This window comes from Macrotis lagotis, chromosome 1 (genome assembly GCF_037893015.1).
Source record: "Macrotis lagotis isolate mMagLag1 chromosome 1, bilby.v1.9.chrom.fasta, whole genome shotgun sequence".
Lineage (NCBI taxonomy): Eukaryota > Metazoa > Chordata > Mammalia > Peramelemorphia > Peramelidae > Macrotis > Macrotis lagotis.
The window spans coordinates 929729322-929751094 of record NC_133658.1 but is presented as its reverse complement, the minus strand read 5'-3'; the positions used below and the strand labels follow the sequence as shown (position 1 = coordinate 929751094).

At 58.1% G+C, this 21773-nt stretch overlaps 2 protein-coding genes across 6 annotated transcripts in view; one reads left to right on the top strand and one right to left on the bottom strand.

Annotated features, from left to right (window-relative positions):
- Positions 1-4549, top strand: part of MYH14 (myosin heavy chain 14) — a 35220-nt gene extending 30671 nt beyond the window's left edge. For all 4 annotated transcript variants that reach the window (XM_074220145.1, XM_074220146.1, XM_074220143.1 and 1 more), the window contains 6 exons: positions 169-257; positions 330-453; positions 1275-1483; positions 1762-1870; positions 2531-2703; positions 2819-4549. In XM_074220145.1, the coding sequence (XP_074076246.1) occupies positions 169-257; positions 330-453; positions 1275-1483; positions 1762-1870; positions 2531-2703; positions 2819-2975 (861 nt within the window). In that variant the 3' untranslated portion in view covers positions 2976-4549. The remainder of the gene's footprint in view (positions 1-168; positions 258-329; positions 454-1274; positions 1484-1761; positions 1871-2530; positions 2704-2818) is intronic.
- Positions 4550-5347: 798 nt separating this feature from the next.
- Positions 5348-19877, bottom strand: KCNC3 (potassium voltage-gated channel subfamily C member 3). 2 transcript variants are annotated; one of them, XM_074220141.1, is made up of 5 exons: positions 19236-19877; positions 16150-17245; positions 10870-11061; positions 10403-10530; positions 8652-9483 (listed from the first exon to the last, which is right to left on the bottom strand). In XM_074220141.1, exons 1-4 carry the CDS (start codon positions 19860-19862, stop codon positions 10427-10429), a joined length of 2019 nt encoding a protein of 672 aa, XP_074076242.1. In that variant the 5' UTR covers positions 19863-19877; the 3' UTR covers positions 8652-9483; positions 10403-10426. The 2 variants fall into 2 exon arrangements, with proteins under 2 accessions (XP_074076243.1, XP_074076242.1); XM_074220142.1 differs by lacking the exons at positions 8652-9483; positions 10403-10530 and adding an exon at positions 5348-8097.
- Positions 19878-21773: the final 1896 nt, after the last annotated feature.

The following is a 21773-nucleotide window of genomic DNA, read 5'->3' as shown; positions in this document are numbered from 1 at the left end:
GGAAGAGAGCTGGGCGGATAGGAGAGAAAGAAGTCTTGGAGGCTGGGGGGGGGGGGGACCAGTTGGTGGGTGAGGTCAGTAAAGCCTCGGGAAGTCCCCGCTGGATGCGGAGCCCTGGGAGCAGGTCCGGCCCAGCCATGGACCCGTCCCTTCTGCCCTCGCCCGCAGGAGCTGGCAGCCTCCGACCGGGCCCGACGCCAGGCGCAGCAGGACCGGGATGACATGGCGGATGAGGCAGCCAACGGGAACCTGGCCAAGTGCGTCTCCCCCCTTCCCCCCCACCTTTCCAGATGTCGTGCCCCTCCCTAACGCCCCTCCCTGCCCTCTAGGGCCGCCATCCTGGAGGAGAAGCGGCAGCTGGAGGGGCGGCTGGGCCAGCTGGAGGAGGAGCTGGAAGAGGAGCATGGCACCCTGGAGCTGCTCAATGACCGCTACCGCAAGCTGCTGCTGCAGGTGGGCCGGGCCTCGCCCCGCCCACAGGGGAAGGGCCACGCCCACCGGGGAGAAGGGGCCCCACCCACGGGGGGAAGGGGCCCCGCCCACCGCGGAGAAGGGGCCCCGCCCACCTAGGTACAGGGATCTTTCACCAGAATCAAAGGTGGAAAGGTGGAAGGGAATTTGGGGGCCATCGAGTCCTTGGTTTTATAAAGGTAGAAACCGAGGCCCAGAATTAGCCAGGCTAGCTAGTCAGGCGTTCAGTCCCTGGCCCGGACCCTACACCAGGCGTCCTGCCTGCCCTCTGGGGGGACCCTGGGACCGCAGGGGATCCTACCCAGGACAGGCCAGCTTGACACCTGCTCGGTTACGTAGTGGGGTCACTGCCAGGCTAAGGGACTTGGACCGGGCTTCCTAAGGGCACTAGGCTGGGGCTAGCTACTTCGACGGAGGGAGCCCTAGGCCAGACCGAAACCTGGCTGAGAGGAACTCCTCCCCACTCCTTCCCAGAGACCCTCCTCTGGGCCCTGTCTCAGAACCCCGGGCTGCTGCTGAGGCTCTGGGCAGGAGGGACCCCTCAAGCTGGAGAAGGGGCAGCTCAGAAGTTCTGGGTCTGCCTAGACTCCATCCCCCCAGCTCCCTGACCGTCGTCTCTTCTGGATCCCATGGTCCTCCTTTTCTTGCCCCATTTCTCCCCAGGGCCCCCACCCCCAGGGTCCCCCATCCCTCCATACGCCTGGCCCTGCCTCCCTCGGGCCCCCACTTGCCCCTGTGCTCAGCGACCCCCCAGGTCCCTCCCCCCTTGCCCTTGTAGCCACGCTGCCCCTTTCTCCGGCCAGGTGGAGTCGCTGACAACTGAACTTTCGGCTGAGCGGAGCTTCTCCGCCAAGGCAGAGAGTGGGCGGCAGCAACTGGAGCGTCAGATCCAGGAGCTGCGGGGTCGCCTGGGAGAGGAGGATGCTGGGGTCAGGGCCCGCCACAAGATGCTCATCGCTGCCCTTGAGTCCAAGCTGGCGCAGGCAGAGGAGCAACTGGAACAGGAGAGCAGGTGGGGGCCCCGAACCAGGAGCTCACTTTACTGCCCCTGTGGGCCTCAGTTTCCTCAGCTAGGAAAAAAGGCATTTTGAAGTACCTGTCCACCCTGGACATCCTTGTCCCAGAATTAAGGGTGACAGTCAGGGAAGGTGGGCAACAGAGGGGATGACAAGCTCTGAGCTGGTGAGTGGCAGATGGACAGGAACTGGGGCAAGGGTGGCAGAACATGCTCCAGAGGGGAACCCCAGATAGGGAGCCCTTGGAGCTTGACTCCCCATCTTCCTGCCCCAGGGAGCGAATTCTCTCCGGAAAACTTGTCCGAAGAGCTGAGAAGCGCCTGAAGGAGGTGGTCCTACAGGTGGATGAGGAGAGGAGGGTGGCGGACCAGCTCCGGGACCAGGTGAGGGAGCCTGCACAGGGGCCTGGGGCCTCTGGTGATCGTTGGGCCTCAAATTCCCTTCCTGTGAAATCAGGGGGTTGTTCTGGGGACTTTCTTTGACTTCTAAAACTAAGACCCAATGAAAGAGTAGAGAAGCATCAGGAGTAGGAAACTGGGCCTGGAAGGGGGAGAGCAGACTCCAAGATGAAGAGAGGAGACAGTGTAGGCAGAGAGGTAGAGACAAGGAGACAAGGAGACCCTAGTGGAGATGGAGAGAGAAGGGGGAAGAGATCTCTCTGAGATCTTGCTAACAGGGGGCAAGGAAGGGAAGCATTGAAGGAGATTGAGAGAACTGGTGAGGAAAGAAAGTGAAAAAAAGAAGTGGGGAGACACTTTGAGGGAGGTGGGGATTGGGGTAGATAGTAATAGGGAGAGAGAGACAGAGAAAGAGAATGATGGAAATGGGAAAACAATGATGGAGAAGGAAGTGGGCAAGACCCTGGAGGAGATAGAAAGAAGGGGAAAGAGATCTCTCACAGTGAGCAAGGAAGGGAGGTGTTGAAGAAGACTTGAGAGAATAAGTGAGGAAAGAAAGTGAGAAAGAGAAGTGGGGAGCTCTTGGTGAGATGGGGGAAGTGCTGAGTTGGCCCGCTTGAGCCTTTCTTCTCCCCACCTCGGCAGCTGGAGAAAGGCAACCTGAGGCTGAAGCAGCTGAAACGGCAGCTGGAAGAGGCTGAGGAAGAGGCCTCTAGAGCCCAAGCTGGCCGGCGGAGGCTGCAGCGGGAGCTGGATGATGTCACTGAGTCAGCGGAGTCCATGAACCGGGAGGTCACCACCCTTCGGAACCGCCTTCGGTGAGGGCCTCCTGGGAATGCCGCAGGAGAAGCTGGGACATCCTGGGCAGACTTGGGAGGGGGGCTGAGGAGGGGAGGGAGCTGAGCTCCAGCCTTTGCTCCATTTTCTGTCCAGGCGCGGACCCCTCACCTTCACCACCAGGACAGTGCGGCAAGTGTTCCGCCTGGAGGAGGGGGTCGCCTCCGATGAGGAGGATGGAGAAGAAGCAGAAGGAGGAGCTGCTCCCCCAGCTCCAGAACCTGATGCCCCTCCACAATCCCAGCCACAGTGACCCCACCATGGGTGTCCTCTGCTCTGCTTCCCCTTCCTCTTCTGCCTGCTTGCACTTTGGAGACCCCAGAGCCCAACCCAGGCACTTTAAGTCATCAAAATCTCCCCCACCCCAGCCCCAGATCAAGAAGTGGGGCTAGGACCCAACTGGGGACAGGCTTGGGGAGAGGATAAGGCCTACCTTCCATCTCCCAGGCTCTCGTACAGTGACAAGGGGAAGGAATGCCCAGCTTTCCCTCTACTGCTTTGACTGTCTCCATTTTACCCCCCCCCCATCCCTACATTGCTTCCGTTTTTCTCCTCAGTCTTCCTTTTCTCTTGAAGTTCCTCTTCCGTAGTGGCACTTCTCCTCTTTCTCATCATCATCTCCCTTCCTCCTTGTCTTCTCTCTTCCCCCAACTCTCCCTCTTCAGATCACCTCTCCCCTCTTCATCTCCTTCCCCTGCTCATCTCATTTTCATCTTCTCTTCCATCCTCATCCCCATATTCTCACCTCATCTCCTTATCTCCTTGGGTTATTTCAGATCCTTCCCTCAACCTTTTGCCTCTCTTTGTATCCTCATCACTTAGCATAATGACTGGTGCAGAACAGGTGCCTTATGTTTACTGATGGATTGGCCCTTCTCATCTCCCTCTCCCCCCTCCTCATCTCATGCTCATCATCTCATCTCCTCTTCCCTCCCTCCTCACTCTTATCTCCTCTTCTGTCCCTTTTCTCACCTCCCTCTCTCCCCCCCTCATCTCTTTACCTACTTCTTTCTCCTCTCCTTATTTCCCTCTGGATTATCTATCTCTCTTCTCATCTCATCCTCCTCTTTCCTGTCCTCTTTCTTTTCCTCCCTTCATTCCCTCCTTTCTCTCATTTCTTATTTCCACCAGCCTCTGCCTTTTCCTGTCTCTCTTCCCCACCCCTCACTCTGATGGCTTCTGTGTGATTTAGGTTGGAGTTTCAGGGTCAGGTATAACAGTAGCACCCCTCACCCCCTGCCCCTCCCATTCAATGGAAATAAATTTCAAAGCCTCACCTGCTGCCTTATTAGCTCTCTGGAAGTGCAAATGATCTCAGATTCTGGAGTCTCCTACCCACAAAACAGCCCTAAAGCATTTTGGCCTCTAAGAGTGAGGGACAGGATCTGGGGATCCCACTAGGACTGGGAAGGAGTGAGAGGGCTCACTTCAGGTCATGTGATAAGAACTTGGCCCTCAGCCTCCAGAGACCCCCACCGGAGTGGAGAGAATCCACCTGATTTTGCTGCTTTGGACCTGGGCATCACGTGCCCTAAGGAGAATGGGGGGAGGGCAGGATCTTACTTGTCAACCTAGCCAGACCTCAAGCAGACAGGGGCAGTTTGTGGTTTGCCCAAGATCCCTGTGAATCTGTGACCTCTGTCTTCAGAACCAGTTAGGTTGTACCAAGCTATTGGCCCAGGTTTGGGTGCAGGGCTGAGCCATGGACACCGTGGACAGAATGGGAAGGGCTGCACTCTTCCCATCTGCCTTTGGAGTGGCTTCTGGAAGCCTGGCACTGGAGTTGAGGCCCTGGGTGAAGGGACTCAGGCAACCAGTGGCTCTAGGATCAACTAATGCTTTAAGTCATCTCAGGAAAGCCATGGTGGGGGGGCAGGGTGCACTGGGTGATTTCTAGCCCCGTGATGTGTGTGTGGCCACTTCACTCCTGAGCCCCAGTTACCGAAGCAGGCTCCTGTTCTAGCACCCGGCCTGCTTCCCTGCCAGACTCACCCTGGCAAACCAGTCCCTAATCCCCAACAGAATCCCGATGCCGAGATGGGGAGGCTCCAAGCCCAGTGTGCATTGTCAGAGGCAGTTCGTTAGGTCATTATGGGCTCCGTGTGCCGGGAGGGCCAGTGCCCCTATCCAGCAGAAACCTCGAAACCACCCCCCACGCCTGTCCAAGAACATCCTCCCATCCTCCCTCCCAGTAAGGGCAGTAGGGGCCAGGTAAATGAAAAGGGATTTTTTTTATTTGTTTGGGGGGAGAGGGGGTGACATGCGGCGTCTGCAGCGGCGGCTCTGCTGGTTCGCGGGTCATGCACCCCTGGGCGGGGAGTGGGGGAGACGTGGGGGAGGGCAGGGCTCCCCCCTTCCCCTGTCCTGGGGGTGGGGGGGAGACACCCCCCATTAGCACCAGAGTTGGAAGTTTACAGACCTTCCCCCCCAGCCGATTCAGATCCGCCTCCATCCCTGAGAGCCCCCACCCCACCCCGCACACACCCTCCCCCCCATTTCTGTGGGACTCCCTGGGACCGGGTGGGGGGAGAAATCTTTATTGCTATATGTGTGGGGTGGAGCGGAGGCACGGGACCCCCTCCCCATGAGCTGCCCCCACCCCCTCCATCCACAGGAGCTCTCAGATGGGGGTCGGTGGTACAAGACCCCACCCCTACTCTTCCCTCCCCTAGCACAAAAAGGGGGGCACGAAAGAGATTCCCCTCCTAACCGTACCCCCTGCCCCTTGTCATGCGTGGGGAGGGGGAGGCATCCGCAGACATGCAGATCATGCGTGTAGTTGCGTGTGCGTGGCGGCCAGAGGGAGACCAGGGGGCAATTAAGGGGAGGGAAAGTCCTCCCTCCCCAAATCCCACACTCCCCAAATAAAGTTGTATCGAAGTTTATTTTTGTAAAAAGCTAACTGAAAGCTTTTTGGGGGGTGGGATCGGGGGAGGATCCTTCGAAGGGGCCCTCCAGACTCTCTAAGTCTCAAAACCTGGGAGAAAGAGGCCTTGTATGTGTATGTATGTATGTGTGTGTGGGGGGGTGGAGAATTTTTAACCCTTTGGCACAATTGTCCCTACTTCTCTCCCTTCCCCACCTGGGACCCAGGCACCCCTCCTCCCGGCCACCTCCAGCCCCAGCCAGGAACTTGGCATCCACAGGAACATCAGAAAACCCTGGCTTCTTGCCCCCAACCCTGATCCAACAGGCTTGGTAGCAAGGGAGAGGGATGGGGGGGGGTGTCCAAGGAGCCCCTCGCATAGGAAACATTGCATAGGGAGAAGCTCCAGAGGAGAGAGGGGTTTGGGGCAAACTGCGGGTCTAGGAGCTATAGAGGAGGGCTACAGGCCGGTCCTGGGTTGGGGGGAGGTGCTTGGGTCCATGCAGGTCATGGTGGGGAGGGAGGACAATTGGCTGTGGGGGGAAATTGCACTTTCTCCCAGGACACTAAGGAAGTGAGACTATCCATTCCACATCCCTTTGGGGGTGAGGTGGGGTTGATGATGGCTGTGTTTTGGTGGTGGTGGTGGTGGAGATGAGTTGGAAGCCTAGTGAGGGGAAGTCTAGGACCATTCGTGAATACAGTTAACACTGAGACCATGGCCGAATAATGCAATGCTGGGCTGGGGGTGGGGGTGAGTGTCCCTGGAGAACTCGGGGGAGATAAATTGTCAAAGAGTAGATCAGAGAACCCAGAAGAGGGCCTCTGGCAAGACCTGGAAGCCCCAATGTGCAAATTAGTGTTTGAGCGCAGCTACCTCTGAGATACTGTGGCCAGGTTGGCTGGGGGGGAGGGGGGGGAGACGAGATGAGGGAGGGAGAAGCTGGCCCAGCCTCTAGCCCCCAGCGCCAGTCCAACTCCTGGAGGACAGAAGTGGAGGAGAACTGACTCTAGGAGAAGACCACCAGGATCCCAACATGTGTGAGTGGATGGGTGAGAGACCATGCACTAGGAGGGGCAAGGGTCACCCACTGCGCCATCTGGTTGTGAACATGGAAGTTGACAATGATGCCCTGGAGGATCTGGGGGTCCCTGATGAAGCAGCTCTAGGAGCCTAGCCTCAGGCAGGGCTTTGGGGACAGCCCAGTCATTTCCCTTTGGGTCCCCCAAGTCCCATCCCCACCCCCCCCGGAGGCGGGACTTCAGGGGCTGGAGAAGACCTGGAACAGAGGAGGATCTCTTAGGAGCTCGAGTTCATGCACATGCAGACCCAGTCCCCACGATCTGCTCCAGGAGCGGGGAAGGAGATGAGAAAGACCAGGAGGCCTCAGGGAGGACATTCCCTGAGCTCAGACATAGGAATATAGATATAGGGCGGAAGTCCCCCAGTCCATGAATTGAGTCGGGTAACTCCAGTTATAATGCAGTGGAGCAAAGATGGGGAACAGCAAGACGCTGGGGGGGGGGTGTGGAGGGCAGCCCGGTCCCTTCCAGAACGAGGTGGTTCAAGGAGATGGAGTGATCCAGTCCTGGGAAGTCTCATGCCCACTCTCACAATCATGCACACACACACACACACACACACACACACACACACACAAACTCATTTATACAGAGCCACCCCCCGCACATGTCCATGGATGGCTCATCACCTTCGTGGGCTAGCAGCGAGGACACATACCACACCCATCACCACTACCCTTAAAAAATAAAAACCCATATTTCCCCAGTCCCTCAAAGGGCCTTGGCACCCCCACCCGACACAGTCTCTTTATCTTTGATTTGCCATAAAAGCCACAACTCCTATGCCAGACTGGGGAGAAGGTGACCAAGGAAGGCCTAGGGGATGGATGGACCCCTCCCCCAACTCCCTGTTGCCCAAATGGTCTAGGGTAGGACATAGCATGCGGCCAGAGGCGGCTTATTGCTCTTGCAGAGAATTGGGGTTCTAGGGGGGGACATGCACAAAGATGGAAGAGGACAATGGTGCCTCCAAAAATGTGGGGCAGCCAAAAAGGTGTCCCAAAGTTAACCAGCGCAGTTCTCACTTATTTACACATTTCAATGAGCGTGTGGATTTGGGAGGGGGGCGATATGGCTCATGGAGACCTGAGAAGGTTTTAGGGGGGGTACTGAGGCTCTGCCCCCTCCTTCTTGGGGGCCTAGAGGAAGTGGGGAGGGGGTCTGGGGGGTTTGCTGGCGGTCATATCAATTGCATATTGTTTGTGACCCTTTAAAAAACACCCCCCCATCCCTACACCAGGAACCATCCCCCCACCACCCCTTAGTCCCCCCAAAGAGGGGGAGGGGGGCTAGAGAATGGAAGGCAGGGCGGGAGGGGCACGGCGGGCAGCCCTTGGGGAGCCAGGGGGAGTGGCAAGGGGGGCAAGACGCAGGGACACCCCACTGAGCCCAGCGATGCTGCTCAGGCTGCGGGACTTCTCATAACCTGGGTGGGGTGGGAACGGGATGGGGTGAGAGACAAAGAGAAAGGAGATATAGGAAGGGACAAGAACCAAGAAATAGACAGGGGCCCAGGTACAGGGTCCAAGAGACAGACCCAAAGAAAGACAAAACAGAGACATAACGATAGAGAGATGGGGTTCAAGAGATGGAGAGAATCAGATGAAGACACACACAGCAACCAAGAGACAGGCACCAAAATGAAGACATGAATAAAGATAGACAAGAAAGTCAAGAGAGACAGAGACAGAGAGATACAGAGAGTCCCAAGAGATGGGCAGCAGGACAAAATAAAGGAGAGAAGAGAAAGACAGAGAGACGAGGAAGGGAGAAAAACAGAGAGGAGAGAGAGAGAGAGAGAGAGAGAGAGAGAGAGAGAGAGAGAGAGAGAGAGAGAGAGAGAGAAATAGTCAATGCCAGAAAGGGGGGGACAGAGACATTGGGGTGGGGGAAGAGATGCAGGATTAGGAAGCAGACCGAAGCTTGTCTCCCTCCCCACTCCCCCCCCCAACCCTCTCCCTGCCTGTTCCCTACCCCAGGTTCCATTGCCTAAGATGGGGGGAGGGGGCAAAAGGCGAATGATGAGGTGATATGGGCATGAAGCTGCAGGTGTGGGCGAGTGGGACAAGGTGCTGGGCAGTCTGTCCTCTCCATGGATCAGGACACATGCTGGAGGACTTAGGGGTGGCAGGGGCATGGAGGCAGAGGCCATGGGGAGGGATGGCTGGAGCATCCCATTGGGAAGGTCAGTTAAGCTGTTAGAGGAAGGGGTGGAGTTGGGGCCAAAGAACAAGGAAGGGCAGTCAGGGTCCTGGGTGCAGCCACGGGTGAAGGTTAGGGTAGGAAGTGAATAGAAAGGGGGTGGGTCCTCTAGTGGCTCAAAGTTGGCAGGCTCCCAGGGGTCCATGGTAAAGACTAAGGGTCTCAGCATCTGAAAGGCTCTGAGAGCTCCTCAAAGTTGGGGCAGAAAAGGACCAAAGAAGGGGACTCACTTCCCATTGGGTTCCATGCTTTGGGGACTTGTCCCTTCTTTACTGCCTGAAGTCCTTCCAGCTTTAGGGCTATGACCAAGGCCCTGGGTGGGGGCAGGGGATGGAGGGGGGCATTTCTAACGCTGTAACTTGGAGCATGTTGGGGAGCTGGAGGTTGGGGAGGTTCCAAGGGCATCGTGGAGGATATTTTAAAGGTCTGAAGACTGTCTTACGGCCTCTAAAGAGTGCTAAAGGGGGTACCTGGAATTGTCTTAGTTGTAGGAGGTTATCTAAAAGTGTTACATTGGGGGCCCCCTCCCAGCCAATCCCAGCTGCTGACCTGGGGGAGAGGGGCAGGGGGGGGCCCACGGATCTCGAGAGGTCTCAGGCGGTGACAAGAGCTGGGGACAGAAACACAGAGTCACAGGGGGTGGAGGGGGCCCCCCAACACTGCCTTGCTGTTGGGGGTGGGGGAGAGAAACCCCTGGGGCTCCATCCTCCTCCTCTGTGGTGGTTTCCGGGAAGTAGAGGAAGAGCAGCAAAATGGGGGTGGCCAGAGACACCAAATATAGGAGGAGCATCTGGGGCTACTGGGGGAGGGGAAGGGAGGGAAAAGGGAGATTGACATGGGTTGGGGTCGGGGGGGGGGGTGGTAGGGGTAGGAAGAAACCAGGATTGGGATCCAGTTGGCCCCATCTGCTCCAGCCAATATTTGTGCTCAGTGAATGAATCTTGGCATCAGAGGGAAAGGAAGGTGAGCCGCTGAAGAGCTCCCCCCACCCAGCCCCACCCAGCCCTTGCCCCAACTCTCCCCATTCCACCCCACTCCCTGGAGGCTGAGCCAGAGGCCACCCACACAGACTGAGAGAGCAAGGGTCAGGATCTCAGGGCCCAGCAGAGAAGAAGGGAGGGGGGAGAGGGAAGTGGGGGGATGTTGGGGGGCACAGATGGAGATGGAGATGAAAAGGGGATTGGGAAGATGGCATAAGGAGGCTGAGGACTCACTCCATGAAGGGAGGGAAGAGAAAGGGACACCTGGGGAAGCGGTTAGCAGGAAAGGCTGGAGGACAGTGAGGTCCTCAGGGAGGCTAGTGGAGGAGGGGCTCGTTAGTTCTGGGCTCCCTGAGTATAGGGGATGAGTTGTATGGCTGAGCCTGTGGTGCTCAGTGAAGGCCCAGGGGTCAGGGCATGAGTTAGGTGGAGCAGGTGATGGCCAAAGGCCTGGCAGCTGGTCAGTCAGGAGACGGTGGATGTTAGTTAGGGAGAGTTGGTCCCAGGGGATGAGAGAGGAGCCTGGACAGCCAGCCAGGGATCACTTACCAGGGGGGCTGGGGGAGCGTCCAGCTAGGGGGGGATCCAGGCCGCAGCGTTGGCGTTGAGGTCGGCTAGGAAGCCGGGTGGGCCAGGCTTCCGCCAGTCCGGGGGGGGCGGCGGGGGGGCACTGGTGGCTGAGTTTTTTTGGGGGGAGGTAGCAGAAAGGGACCAGGGAATCAAGGGAGTGGGGATGGAGATGGAACAAAACAATAGATGAGGGGGGCAGTGGTGAGGCGGCCTTGGAGGGGAGGAGGGGGGCAAGGATAAGGGGAAGGTGGCAGCAGGAGTGGGGCCCCACTGGGGTGGGCAGGGGGGATGATGGTAGCTTGGACACCCCTGCAGTGAAGTCTCTCCCTTGACCCAATCTCTACCCCCTCCCCTGTGTCTTTCTCTTCTCCCAGGTGGACCTTTTGGGGATTAGGGGGAACTTCGGGATGGGCATGGGGTCCTAGGCAGGGGAAGGGGGCTCTCACCTTTTCGGATGGAACCATCTGGGGAAGCTGTGTAATCAGCCAGCAGGAAGCACGCCCGGTCTCGTCCATAACGGCCACGACTTCCAGGGGTGATGGGACTCTTGTCTTCTGGGGACAGGGCCGCTTGGTCGATAGCAGGGCAGTCCTCATGAGCTAGGGCAGCAGCTGCCGGGTCCCCATTGGGGCGAGGGTCTGACTCCCCAGAGGAAAGGTGGAAAGAGTGGACAGCACAGACAGAGAAGAAAGCAATAGAGAGAATCAATGGAATCCTTGAGGAGCTGAGCAGTGACATCACCTACGCTGAGCCCTGTATTCTACGTCAGAAAAAAAAAACTTGAGTCCAAAGAGAGGAAGCAGATGTGGACCGTGGCAAGAGCCCTGGAGCCAGAGAACCTGGGTTCTGTCACTTCTTCCCTCTGGGATCTGAGGTCAAGGACTGCAACTCCCCAGACCTCAGTTTCCTTATCTGCAAAAAGACTCTTCTCTATGATCAAGAGCAGAAAGGAATCACAGAATAATAAATAGCTTCCTTCTCTCAAATGAGAAAATGGAGGTCCAGATATGGAAAGCGGCTTGCCCAAAGTCACTGGGGGGGGGCAGGAGAGAAGAGACAGAGAGAGGAGGAGAGGGGAATGGAAGGGGGAAGGAGGGAAGAAGGAAGAAGAAAGGAGGAGGAGGAGGAGAGGAAGAAGAAGAGGAGGAAAGGACAGAGAGAGGGAAGGAGAGGACGGAGAAAGGAGGAGGAGAGAGGAAAAGAAAGAGGGGAGAGAGGGAGGGAAAGGGAGAGAGGGAAAAGAGGGAAAGGGAGACAGAGAGGAAAGAGAGGAGAGACAAACAGAAACACCAGAACTTTGAGGAAAGATCTGTATGTAAGAAGAGAATGGGGAAAAAAGCAGAATAGGGGAAAGAAAGAGGGTCTGAAGGGGTTTGGGGTGTGAACATTAAGTGGGGCAGTGAGATGTGAGACAATAGGGTGTAAGAGGGTGAGAAGGTGGAAGGAAGTCTAAGGAAGAGGAAACAGTGATGAGGGGAATGAGAGATGGAGGAGCCTAAAGTTGAGTGAGGAGGAGGAATGGGGGCAGATGCAGGGTGCCAGTGGCAGGACAGGCGATGTACAAGGCAGGCTCAGCCAGCAGAGGCATCCCCAGGGTCACCACCAGGATGATGAAGAGCCTCGAGCTTCTAACATAAAAGAGATTCTATTGAAGAAACTAAAGGTATCTATCTTCGAGAAGAGAGGGCTGAGAGAACTCAGATGTCGAATTTAGACTTTCAACTTCAAGGACTAAGGGACTGTCACATGGAAGAGAGATTAGGATCCTAGGACCCTAGATCTGGAAGTGGTAGAAACCCTAGAGGTCCATCTCCCTCATTTTACAGATAAGGAAATTGAGGCCCACAGTGAAGACCTTTGTCCAGGTCACAGAACAAGTCAACAGAAGATGGGATTAGTTCGATTCCTTCTCTGACCAGCCATGGCAGGAGTTTAGAAGGGGGAGGAACCCCCACAGGGTTGACATACTTTTCTGAGTAACTCTCATCTGTAAAATGAGGAGGTGGGCTAAAAGTCGCTTCTAACTCTCCCCTTCTGTGAGTTGGTAGGTAGCACAAGGGCTGAGGGGGGGGGGGGCTTCTCTTTGGCCTCAGAGCCCAGAACCAGGTTCAGGGGAGGCAGCTGCGGGGCGGGAAGAACTCGGCAAGGAAAGGGAGCTGTCCAAAAGTAGCCAGCTACTTGAAGAGGGGTGGTGATTTTATGAGGGTGTGAATCGGGCTAGGGTGTGAGGGTGCTAAGGGCAGAGGAACCCGCCTGGCTGTTGCCAGAATCACGGGTCTGGCTAGAATAACCTTATTTCCTGCTCTGGCAAGTTCCAGGCAGATCAGGTGAGTGCAGGAGGTGCCGTTTACCTACATCTGAGCAAAACACTTGACAGAGTCTTAAAGCTATTGTGGAAAAGATAGAATCGCGAGCTAAACATAGATGCGGGGCTGGGAGCAGTCAGGAATCCACGTGGTTCAATGTCACCGTGAAAGTCTAGGGGGAGTGCCCCAGGGGTCTGGGCTGCTTCACATTTATATCAGTGACTGAGATCTAGGTGCAGGTGCCAAGCTCCTCAAATTTACCGACAAAAGGGAGAGGATCTCAAACTCTACCAAAACAGCAATTTTCAAGAGTGCGGCGGGGTGCAGCCCTTGCGGCCCCCCAAGACGCCTTCAAGAGGTCTGGGAGGTCCACAGTAGTACTAGGGCTTTAAAATTTCTACTACACATAAAGAGATATAACCCATATAAACAAAAAGGTTCGAGGTGGGGTGGAGGGGGGTCCTCAATAAGTTCTAAGAGTAAAAAAGGGATCCTGAGACTAAACAGTTTGAGAACGATTAAGTTAAAGCATTGAGAGGCCAAGGAAACTCGATGGGGAGAAATGGAAACTATTAACATGAATCTGTCTCCTCAAATTAAAAGTGAGGATTTCTGGCTCATGGGAATTAAAAAAAAGTCGGGGTGGGGGAGTTCTAGTTTAGGTAGGGGGTGCCAGAGTGCACTAAGTACACAGAAAGTCTAGAATTCAAATTCACCCTCAGACACTTCTTATCTGGGCAACCCTGGGCAAGTCACTTCACTTCTGTCTCAGTTTCATCATCTCTAAAATGGGGATCATCATTAGCATTTCCCTTCCAGGATGAAGGATAAGTTTGCTTCTGGTGACCTGAAAGGGCAAGATGAGTCAATGAGGTGGTATGACTGTCCTAAGTGTGAATGATTCTTGGGAAAAAGATCTGGGCACCAGGGTTCAGTCTGGCTACCCTCTGCCTTTATGGTCAGCTTGGGTTGCCACCTTTGAAGAAGGACTCGGACTAACTGGAGAGTGAGCAGAGTCCTAGTGATGGTGAAGATCTGTATTCTATGCCAGCCCTAGGAGAATATTTAGCTTAAAAAAAAAAGAGAGAGAAGGCTGGGGTATGGGGCAATGGAGAGGGTAGACATCCATGTCTGTGTTGTGGAAGTCAGAATTGACCTGGCAAAGAAGCCAATTCAGTCTGTATGGAAGGAAAATGTCCTGAGCAGCCCTTGGACCTATCACAAAGTGAACTGCGCCAACCAGAACACTGGCTCATGCTCAAGCCAAGCGGAGGTGAGCCCCCACTGGCCCATGCTTTGGCAGGGATTTGGGTCCAGGTACACACTGGACCAGATGGCATTGGATACTCCTTCCAGCAGGAACATTTGGCAGTTCTCTAGGTATAAGGGAGTGCAGATGGGGACAGGAGGGTGATGGGGGAGGGAGTGCAGATGGGGATAGGGTGATGGGGGAGGGAGAATTAGTAGGGACAAGGGGGTGATGGGAGAGGGAGTACAGGTGGGGATGGGGTAATGGGGGAGCGAGGGCTTGTGGGAACAAGGGGGTAATGGGGGGAGAGAGAATGCAGGTGGGGGCAGGAGCAGCGATGGGACATGGTAGGGTTAAGGTGGTAAGGTATAACAGGGGAAGGGAGGCAGGATCATGAAGACAGAAAGGGCAATGAGGATGTACAGACCCAGAGAAAGAGGTAAGGGTTTGGGGAGGACATGACATGCAAGAGGGGGAGGGGAACAGGAAGGGGGACTCAAGAGTTATTTTAAATTGGTGTGAATGTGGGTCAGCTGCTAAGGGAGTTGGGACTGGGCTGCTCAATCTTTTCTCTCCCCCCACCCCCACCTACCACGACTGACCTACTTTAAGTAAAGGAGGGGGAGAAATGGAGGCCCCTCATTTTCATCGATCAGATTAGCTATGGACCCAGCCTCCTTCTCTCTCCCTCCTAGCCTCCACAGAGGCCAAGACCTCTCAGAGAGCCCTTTAGTAGTGTCTGTCCCTTTCCTTCTCTGTTGCTGCCCCTGCCCCTCCTCTCCTTTCTCTGAGGCTGTCTACTGATAGTGTGTCCCTTTCTCTGTGACATCTTCATGACTATCCCTATATTTTTTGTCAGTTCCCATCCCTCCCGCCTTCTTCAGAATCTGTGCCTCTGTTTCCATCCCTGTTACCACCCCCTGTGTCTTTCTTGCTTGGCGTTTGTCCCACTAACCATCACCAAGGTCTCCAAGACCATTTCTTTTTCTTCCTGTTTTTCTGTCTCCATGAACATCTTTCAGTTTCTGTCTCATGGTTCAATGACAAGTCATGACTTTTTTTTTCTGTCTCTCAGTAACATCTCTCTCTCTCAGAAGGTGGGTAGGTGTCTCTGTCTCCCTCCTCTGACCACTGATGTGTGTGTGTGCGTGTCTGTTTCTAGGAACAATTTCTCTATCTCAGTAGTTTTCCCCTTGTCTCTCTAGTCATCTCTATGACCCTTTCCCTGTCTCTATAGTCATTGCTGAGTGACTCTCAGATTGCTGTGCACACTCTCCCCTCCCACCTCTCAAAATCCCTGGATTCCTTCAAGACTCAGTTTACCAACAGAGAACCAAATCCCTTCAACCTTTCTTTCCTCCTCAAATTAGCACAGATATCCATATTTGAGTATGAGTTGTATCCCACTCTCTTCCCCGAATGTAAACTCTCAGAGAATAGGGGTTGCTACACTTTTTTCCATGGATCCCCAGCAACTAGAAGGAGGCTTTGCAACCGGAGGTGCTCTAAGCCTGTTGGCTTGGATACAACCTGTTGCATTTCCTATCTCCATCTCTGATTCTCTCAGTGGCCATCCCTCTGTATAACTCTTCATCTTCATGATAGTAATTTGTCTCTGATCACCCTCTATCTCTCTCCCCTGAGAGAGTCTGTCACTCACTACTCCTCCGTCTGTATCTGTGACAGTCCTTATCTCTGACCCTTCCTCTGCATGTCTTTTTATCTCTGTGACAGCCTGTTTCCCTGTCTCTGAGTCTCTGAATTATTCCTGTTTCTCTCCATCTGTGATACTCTGTCTCTCATATCTCTGTTTATCTCTGTCTCAGTCTCCGACCATCCCTTTGTCTCTCCTCTGTGATGCTGACTGTCCCTCTGTTTCTTTCTCTTTCTCTTCATCTTTAAGAGGATATCCCTTTCTGTTTTCCTCCATCTCTGTGAGTCAGCCTCTGTACTCATCCCTGTGTCTCCCTCAGGTTCTGCCACAGGCTCTGTCTCCCTGAGTCGATTACTCTGTGCTTCTGATTGGCCATAACTTTCTTTTTCAGTGACCATCTTTCCAAGTCTACTTTTTTTTTCTTCTTGCAGTGACCCTTTCTCCCCCTGTGGCCTTTTCTACTTCCTCCCCTTCCCTTCCCTCCTCCCCCTCAGCCCCTCATCACCTCCTTCCTCACCTGCCCTGTTGATGTCAATCACTTCCTCCTGAGCCAATGGACAAGGTTCTCCAGGGGCAGGCAGAGGGGGCAGGCCCATTCCCGCAAGGCCCCCTGCCCCACCCCTCAAGAGCCCTGGATGCACATGGCCATGAGGCCCAGGTAGCCCCGTTGGGTAGGATCCAGGTGGAGGAGGGCTGAGGCCACTGTGATGGTGGGGGAGCCCGGGTGCTGGGGGTGGAGGGGGAGGTGGCTCAGGCTTGCAGTAATTAGGGGAGCCCGGCTGGGGTGGGCGGGGAATATGCTTATTTTTTTTCTTAGGCAGCTTCTGTTTGGCCATAGCCAGCGAGTAGTACATGCCAAAATTGTTGACAATGACAGGTACAGGCATGGCGATGGTAAGGACACCTGCCAGGGCGCACAGCGCCCCCACCAGCATGCCAGACCAAGTCTTGGGGTACATGTCCCCATACCCCAGGGTTGTCATGGTAACCACGGCCCACCAGAAGCCAATGGGGATGTTCTTGAAGTAGGTGTGGTTGGAGCCCAGGATGTCGTCAGGGTCAGCCCCGATGCGCTCCGCATAGTAGATCATGGTGGCAAAGATGAGCACGCCTAAAGCCAAGAAGATGATGAGCAGGAGGAATTCATTGGTGCTGGCTCGAAGCGTGTGTCCTAGCACTCGAAGCCCCACAAAGTGACGAGTCAGCTTGAAAATTCGGAGGATCCGCACAAACCGGACCACCCGCAGGAAGCCCAGCACGTCCTTGGCGGCCTTGGAGCTCAGCCCCGACAAGCCCACCTCCAGGTAGAAGGGGAGGATGGCCACGCAGTCAATGATGTTTAGGCTACTCTTAAGGAATTCAACCTTGTCCGGGCAGAAGGTGACTCGCATGAGGAATTCAAAGGTGAACCACACCACGCAAACGCCCTCCACATAGGTCAGGAAGGGCTCTGTCTCCACCTCCACATTGGTCACATTCTCCGGTGGCTCCCCTGGTACTGAGGATGCCTGGGTCACCGTCTTGTTGTGGATGTGAATGAAGCCCTCATGGGTCTCCAGGCAGAAGGTGGTGATGGAGATGAGGATGAAGAAGAGTGAGGCAAAAGCAACATACTGCAGGAGGGAGAAAGGAAAAAAAGAGGGTGACCCAGGAGTCTAGGCTGACCCCTCCCCCCACACTCAGGCCAATCCCCATGTAGGAAACTAAACACAAAGGCCTCCCTCAACCTTAGCCCTCTGGGGATCAAGACCTCCACCAACTCCCCTCAAGGACCTGGGCATTCAGGCCCCCTAATTCCCCCCAGCCCCAGATGGGTGGCCTGCAGCCCCTCTGATGAATCTTAGTTTCTCCCCAGCCCCAGATGTGCAACCTGCTGCCCCAGACTTAGATGTGCAGCCTACGACCCCTCTCATGGAGCTGAGTTTCTCCCTAGCTCAAGTGTGCAGCCTGCAGCCCCTCATGGATCTTAATTTCCAGGATCCTATAATCTTTTGTTTCCCCTAGAGATCTAAGGGACCAGACCCCCCCCAGATACACCCCCCCCAAAATTCACATTTCTGGCTCCCTGAGAAATCCCAGGGTTTGCTTTAGGGAAAGGAGAGGGTCTATAAGTTGTGAATATCTCTGCTGTCTTCCCCCCACCCCCAGCCCTTGCTCATGGAGTTGGTAGGATAGGGGACCCCTGGCCTCCGAGCCAGAAGGTGGCTGGGATGCTCAGGGCCAAGCTCTACGTGTTTCCTGGCTGCCTCTCTGGAGGCACAGTGGGACATCTGGGTCTGAGCCCAGGCGCTGATTGGAACTTGCTGTATGACCTTGGGCCAGTCCCTTCTCCTATCTGGGCAGGGGGCTACCTGGGTGTGCTTCCTTTCCCACCCCGCCCCCCTTCTCCTCCCCCCCCCCGTCTTCTCCGCAGTGAGCTGGGTGCTGGGGAGCCGCAGTGCGCATGCTCAAGCAGCCCTCTTCCCCCCCCACGGCGGAGGCTGCGGCACTGCAGTGGGGGCGGGGCGGGGCCAGCACCGCGGACAGCTCCCGCCGCACTGCGCAGCCGCAAAGTTAGTTTGGCCTTAACCCCATCCCCACCGGCGCCGCACTGCGCAGCTGCGGAGCCTCCTAATGCCCACCTCACCCCCCCCATCCATCCTCCCTTTAACTCCTTCCCCACCCGGCCGGGCTGGAAGGGGAGGCAGGGGAGAAGGGGAGCAAGGAAGGAAGGAAGGAAGGAAGGAAGGAAGGAAGGAAGGAAGGGGCGCCCCCCGCAGTACGAAGCCGTACAAGTTGCTCCGCACCCCCAATGGGTTTAACTCTCTCCCCCCCGGAGAGCTGAAGGGTGGAAGGGGGGAGGGTCGAGGGGGAAGGGAGGCCCCGCCCCCCAACCGTTCTCCCGAAAAGAGGTCACGGGGAGGGGGGATCTAAAAGCCACGTGCCCCCCTCCTCCCCCTTGCCCCAGTCCTGCATACTCAGCATTTCTCTGGGACCCAAGTTCCCGGGGAATACAAGCCGCCTCCTCCACGCAGCCCCCCGGGGGGGAGGAGGAGGGGAGGGGATGCGGCACTGCGGTGGCTCCCTGTCCTTTCCTGGCCCTTGGGGGGGAGGGGAGCGGGCAGCAGACACCCGGCTCCGGGGCTTCGAGCCTCCTGGCCCTAGGGGAGGGGGGGGGTGGTACCCAACGAGTCCTCCCCCTTCCCCTTTTCCTCACCCCCTGCTGGGACACAGAGACGACTCGGTTCTGCCACCCCCCCCCCCACTCCACAGGACTTGGGACCGGGTCTCGGTCGTCGCGGGGGAAGGGCAGAGCCCGGGCTCTCCGGACCTCGCCGAGGGAGCGCTCCAGAAGCGGGTGGGGGGAGCAGGGAGGGGGCGAAAGTCAGCCAAAGTTTTGCCAAGGGGCGAGGGAGAGAGGCTGCAGGAGGGGGCGGGTCTCCGTGGGGAAAGGGGATCCCGAGGCTGACTTCTCCGGGTCTTGGGAACCGGGCGGGGGGGGGGGTGGCAGCACCCTCGGCCCGCGGGCATCGGCGGGACCTGGCTAGGGCTGGGGGGCGGGGGAGGAGCGTTCCCCCCGGGGAGGGGCCCTCGCGAGGGGGCGGGGGAGGGGGGCTTCCTTACCCTGGCCGCCCGGGACGAGTAGGGGTCTTCGAAGAGCGCCCAGACCTTGGGCTGCCAGCGGCGCCACCACGTGCCCCCCGCGGCGCCCCCGGGCCCGGCGGCCGCCCCGCCGGCCGCGTCCTGGAAGCACAGTCTCTTGAGCTCCCCTCCGGCCCCGGCGGCGTCCAGGCCGCCCGCCTCGTCGTCCGCCAGGCCCCCCGGGCCGCCGCCGGGCCCCGCGGGCCCCCCGGCCGCGGCGGCCGGCTCGGGGGTCTCGAAGGAGTCGAGCGCCTCCTCGGCGTCGCGGTGCTGGCGGTAGGTCATCCAGCAGCAGGCCTCCACGTCGGTCTCGTCGATGCCCCAGAAGGCCAGCTCCTCCTCGAAGAGCGGCCCGCACACGTCGGCCGGGCAGTGCAGCTTGCCGGTGCGGTAGTAGTTGAGGACGTAGGCGAAGACGCCCGGGTGCCGGTCGAAGAAGAACTCGTCGCTGCGCGGGTCGTAGTCGAAGTTGGCGGCGGCGCCGGGCTCCGTGAGGCCGGCCAGCCGCGTCCCGGGCAGGGTGCGCAGCGTCGAGCGGTACGTCTCATGGCGCACGCCGCCCACGTTGATCACGATCTTGTCGCTGTCGCCGCCGCCGTGTCGCCCCATGGCCGGGCCCCCGGGGCATGGCGCGCCCCCCGCGGGCGGCCCAGCAGCGGCCGGGCCGGGGCCCGGGGCCGAGGCGGGCCCGGGCCCGGGGCCGGCGTCGGGGGCGGCGGGAGCGGGCCGGGGCCGGGCGCCCGGGCGGGGAGCGGGGCCGGGGCCGGGGCCGGGGCCGGGAGGTGGAGGAGGAGGAGGAGGAGGAGGAGGAGGAGGAGGAGGAGGAGGAGGAGGAGGAGGAGCGGGAGGAGGCTGCGCCGGCGGCTGCTGCGGCTGTTTGGCCGCCGTGCGCCCGCGGAAGGAGGAGACACAGACTGAGCTCAGCATTGGAGGGGGCGGGGGCGCCCGGGGCTGGGGGGCGGGGCCAGGGCGGGGGGCGGGGCAGGGCCCCCCGGGGGCGGGGGTGGGTCTCCGAGTAGTAGGGAGCGAGGGAGGGAGGGGGAGCTGGGCTCAAGGGGGGGAGGGCGGGGCTCCGGCCTCGGCCCCGCCCTTCTCGGCTGGAGGGCGGGGGCTGGAGCGGGGCGCTGGAGGGGTCGGGGGGCCGGCCCGCAGGCTGCGCAGCCCCGAAGGCGGAGCTGAGGGGGTGGGAGGAAGGAAAGGGGGCGGAGGAGCCCGTGGGAGGCGGACCTGGGGAGGGGCGGGAGGAGAAAGAGAAAGAGAGGGGGGGGTCAACACTGACTGCCCCTTCCCCTCCTGGTCGGCCAGCCCCTCCCTCCGGCCCTCCCCGCGCGGGTCTGGGGGGGGGCTATCTGTGCCCGTCTCGGTCTCAGTGTGGTGGCCTGTCTCTCTCTCTCTCTGTGTGTCCGTCTCCTTGGGAATGGTGGGGGCTCCCCGTCTTTACTCTCTCTCCCTGTGGGGGGCTCCCTGGCTCTCTCTCTTTACTCTTTCTCCCTGTTTCTCCCTTCCTCCCCGCCATCTCCACCTCCGAGTCTCTCCGCTATCTCCCTCCCTCTGCGGCTCCCTCTGTGGGCTTCTGTCTCTGCGTCTGGTACTTCTCTTTCCCCCTCCCCCCTCGTCCGCACTGAGGACTCTGGCTCACTACCAGCCCGCAGAGTTGGGGGGGTGGCCTCCCTGCGGGGCCCCAGCCAACCGTGCCCTACCGGACTCCCCGCCCCCCCCCCCCCAGGCCTCTTGCCCTGCCTCCCAAACTCCCCTCTCTCTGGACCCTGCGCTCTCCCTGCTCCCGCCGGGGTCTCGCTCTCCTGCCCCCTCCAGCGGGGTGCCTTGGGGGACCCCGCTGCCCCTCGGCCCAGCGCGGAGGAGCACAGTCACCCCAGCAGGACGACGGAATGGGACAAAGTCACTGCCTCCGGTGAGGGGGGAGGGGCCGGGGAGGCTAAGGGGGCACATGGGAAGAGGGGAGACTGGGAGAGGGGAGGGGGGGCGAGGATGGGAGAAATGGAAGAGGGAGGAAAGAGGGGGTGGAGATTAGGGAAGGGGGCCAGGGGAGGCACGAGATGCAGGGCTGCTATCTGAGCTGGAGAAGAGCGTGGAGCGGTGGGGATGCTCAAATGGACACGGGGTAATGGGGGAGTCGGGGGAGGGCCAGTAGGCTGGAAGGAAGGCAGGGAGGGGTCCAAACGGGTGGTTTAGGCTGGGGCTCCGGGAAGACTGGATGTCGGAGAATGGGCCGGGGCGCATCTAGGACATTGGTCCCGGACAAGGAATACTGGCGCACGGCGAAAGTCCAGCGGATTCTTGGCTCTAGGGTCCCCTTCCTCTGCCCTGGGGCGGGGGGAGGCAAAGACACGACGTCCCAGAGATTGCCCGACGTTTGAGCCGTTTGGGGTCCAGATGGTAGAGGGGAAACAAAGATCTCCACAATCCCTCCCCCCCCAAAGAAAAAATAGCTTTTAAGGTCTCTTCTCAAACTCTGCTTTCAACGATACAGTTCCGCCCCCCAGGAATTTCCTCTTACCT

What these genes read in the sequence shown, in the direction of transcription:
- KCNC3 (XM_074220142.1), bottom strand. Translation starts at nt 19,862, where the DNA reads ATGGGGCGACACGGCGGCGGCGACAGCGACAAGATCGTGATCAACGTG. An exon ending in GATTGACATCAACAGGGCAG is followed by an intron (nt 11,062 to 16,149) that starts GTGAGGAAGGAG and finishes CTGGGGAGTCAG; the next exon opens with ACCCTCGCCCCAATGGGGAC. An exon ending in AGATGGTTCCATCCGAAAAG is followed by an intron (nt 8,098 to 10,869) that starts GTGAGAGCCCCC and finishes CACCCCACCCAG; the next exon opens with GTTATGAGAAGTCCCGCAGC.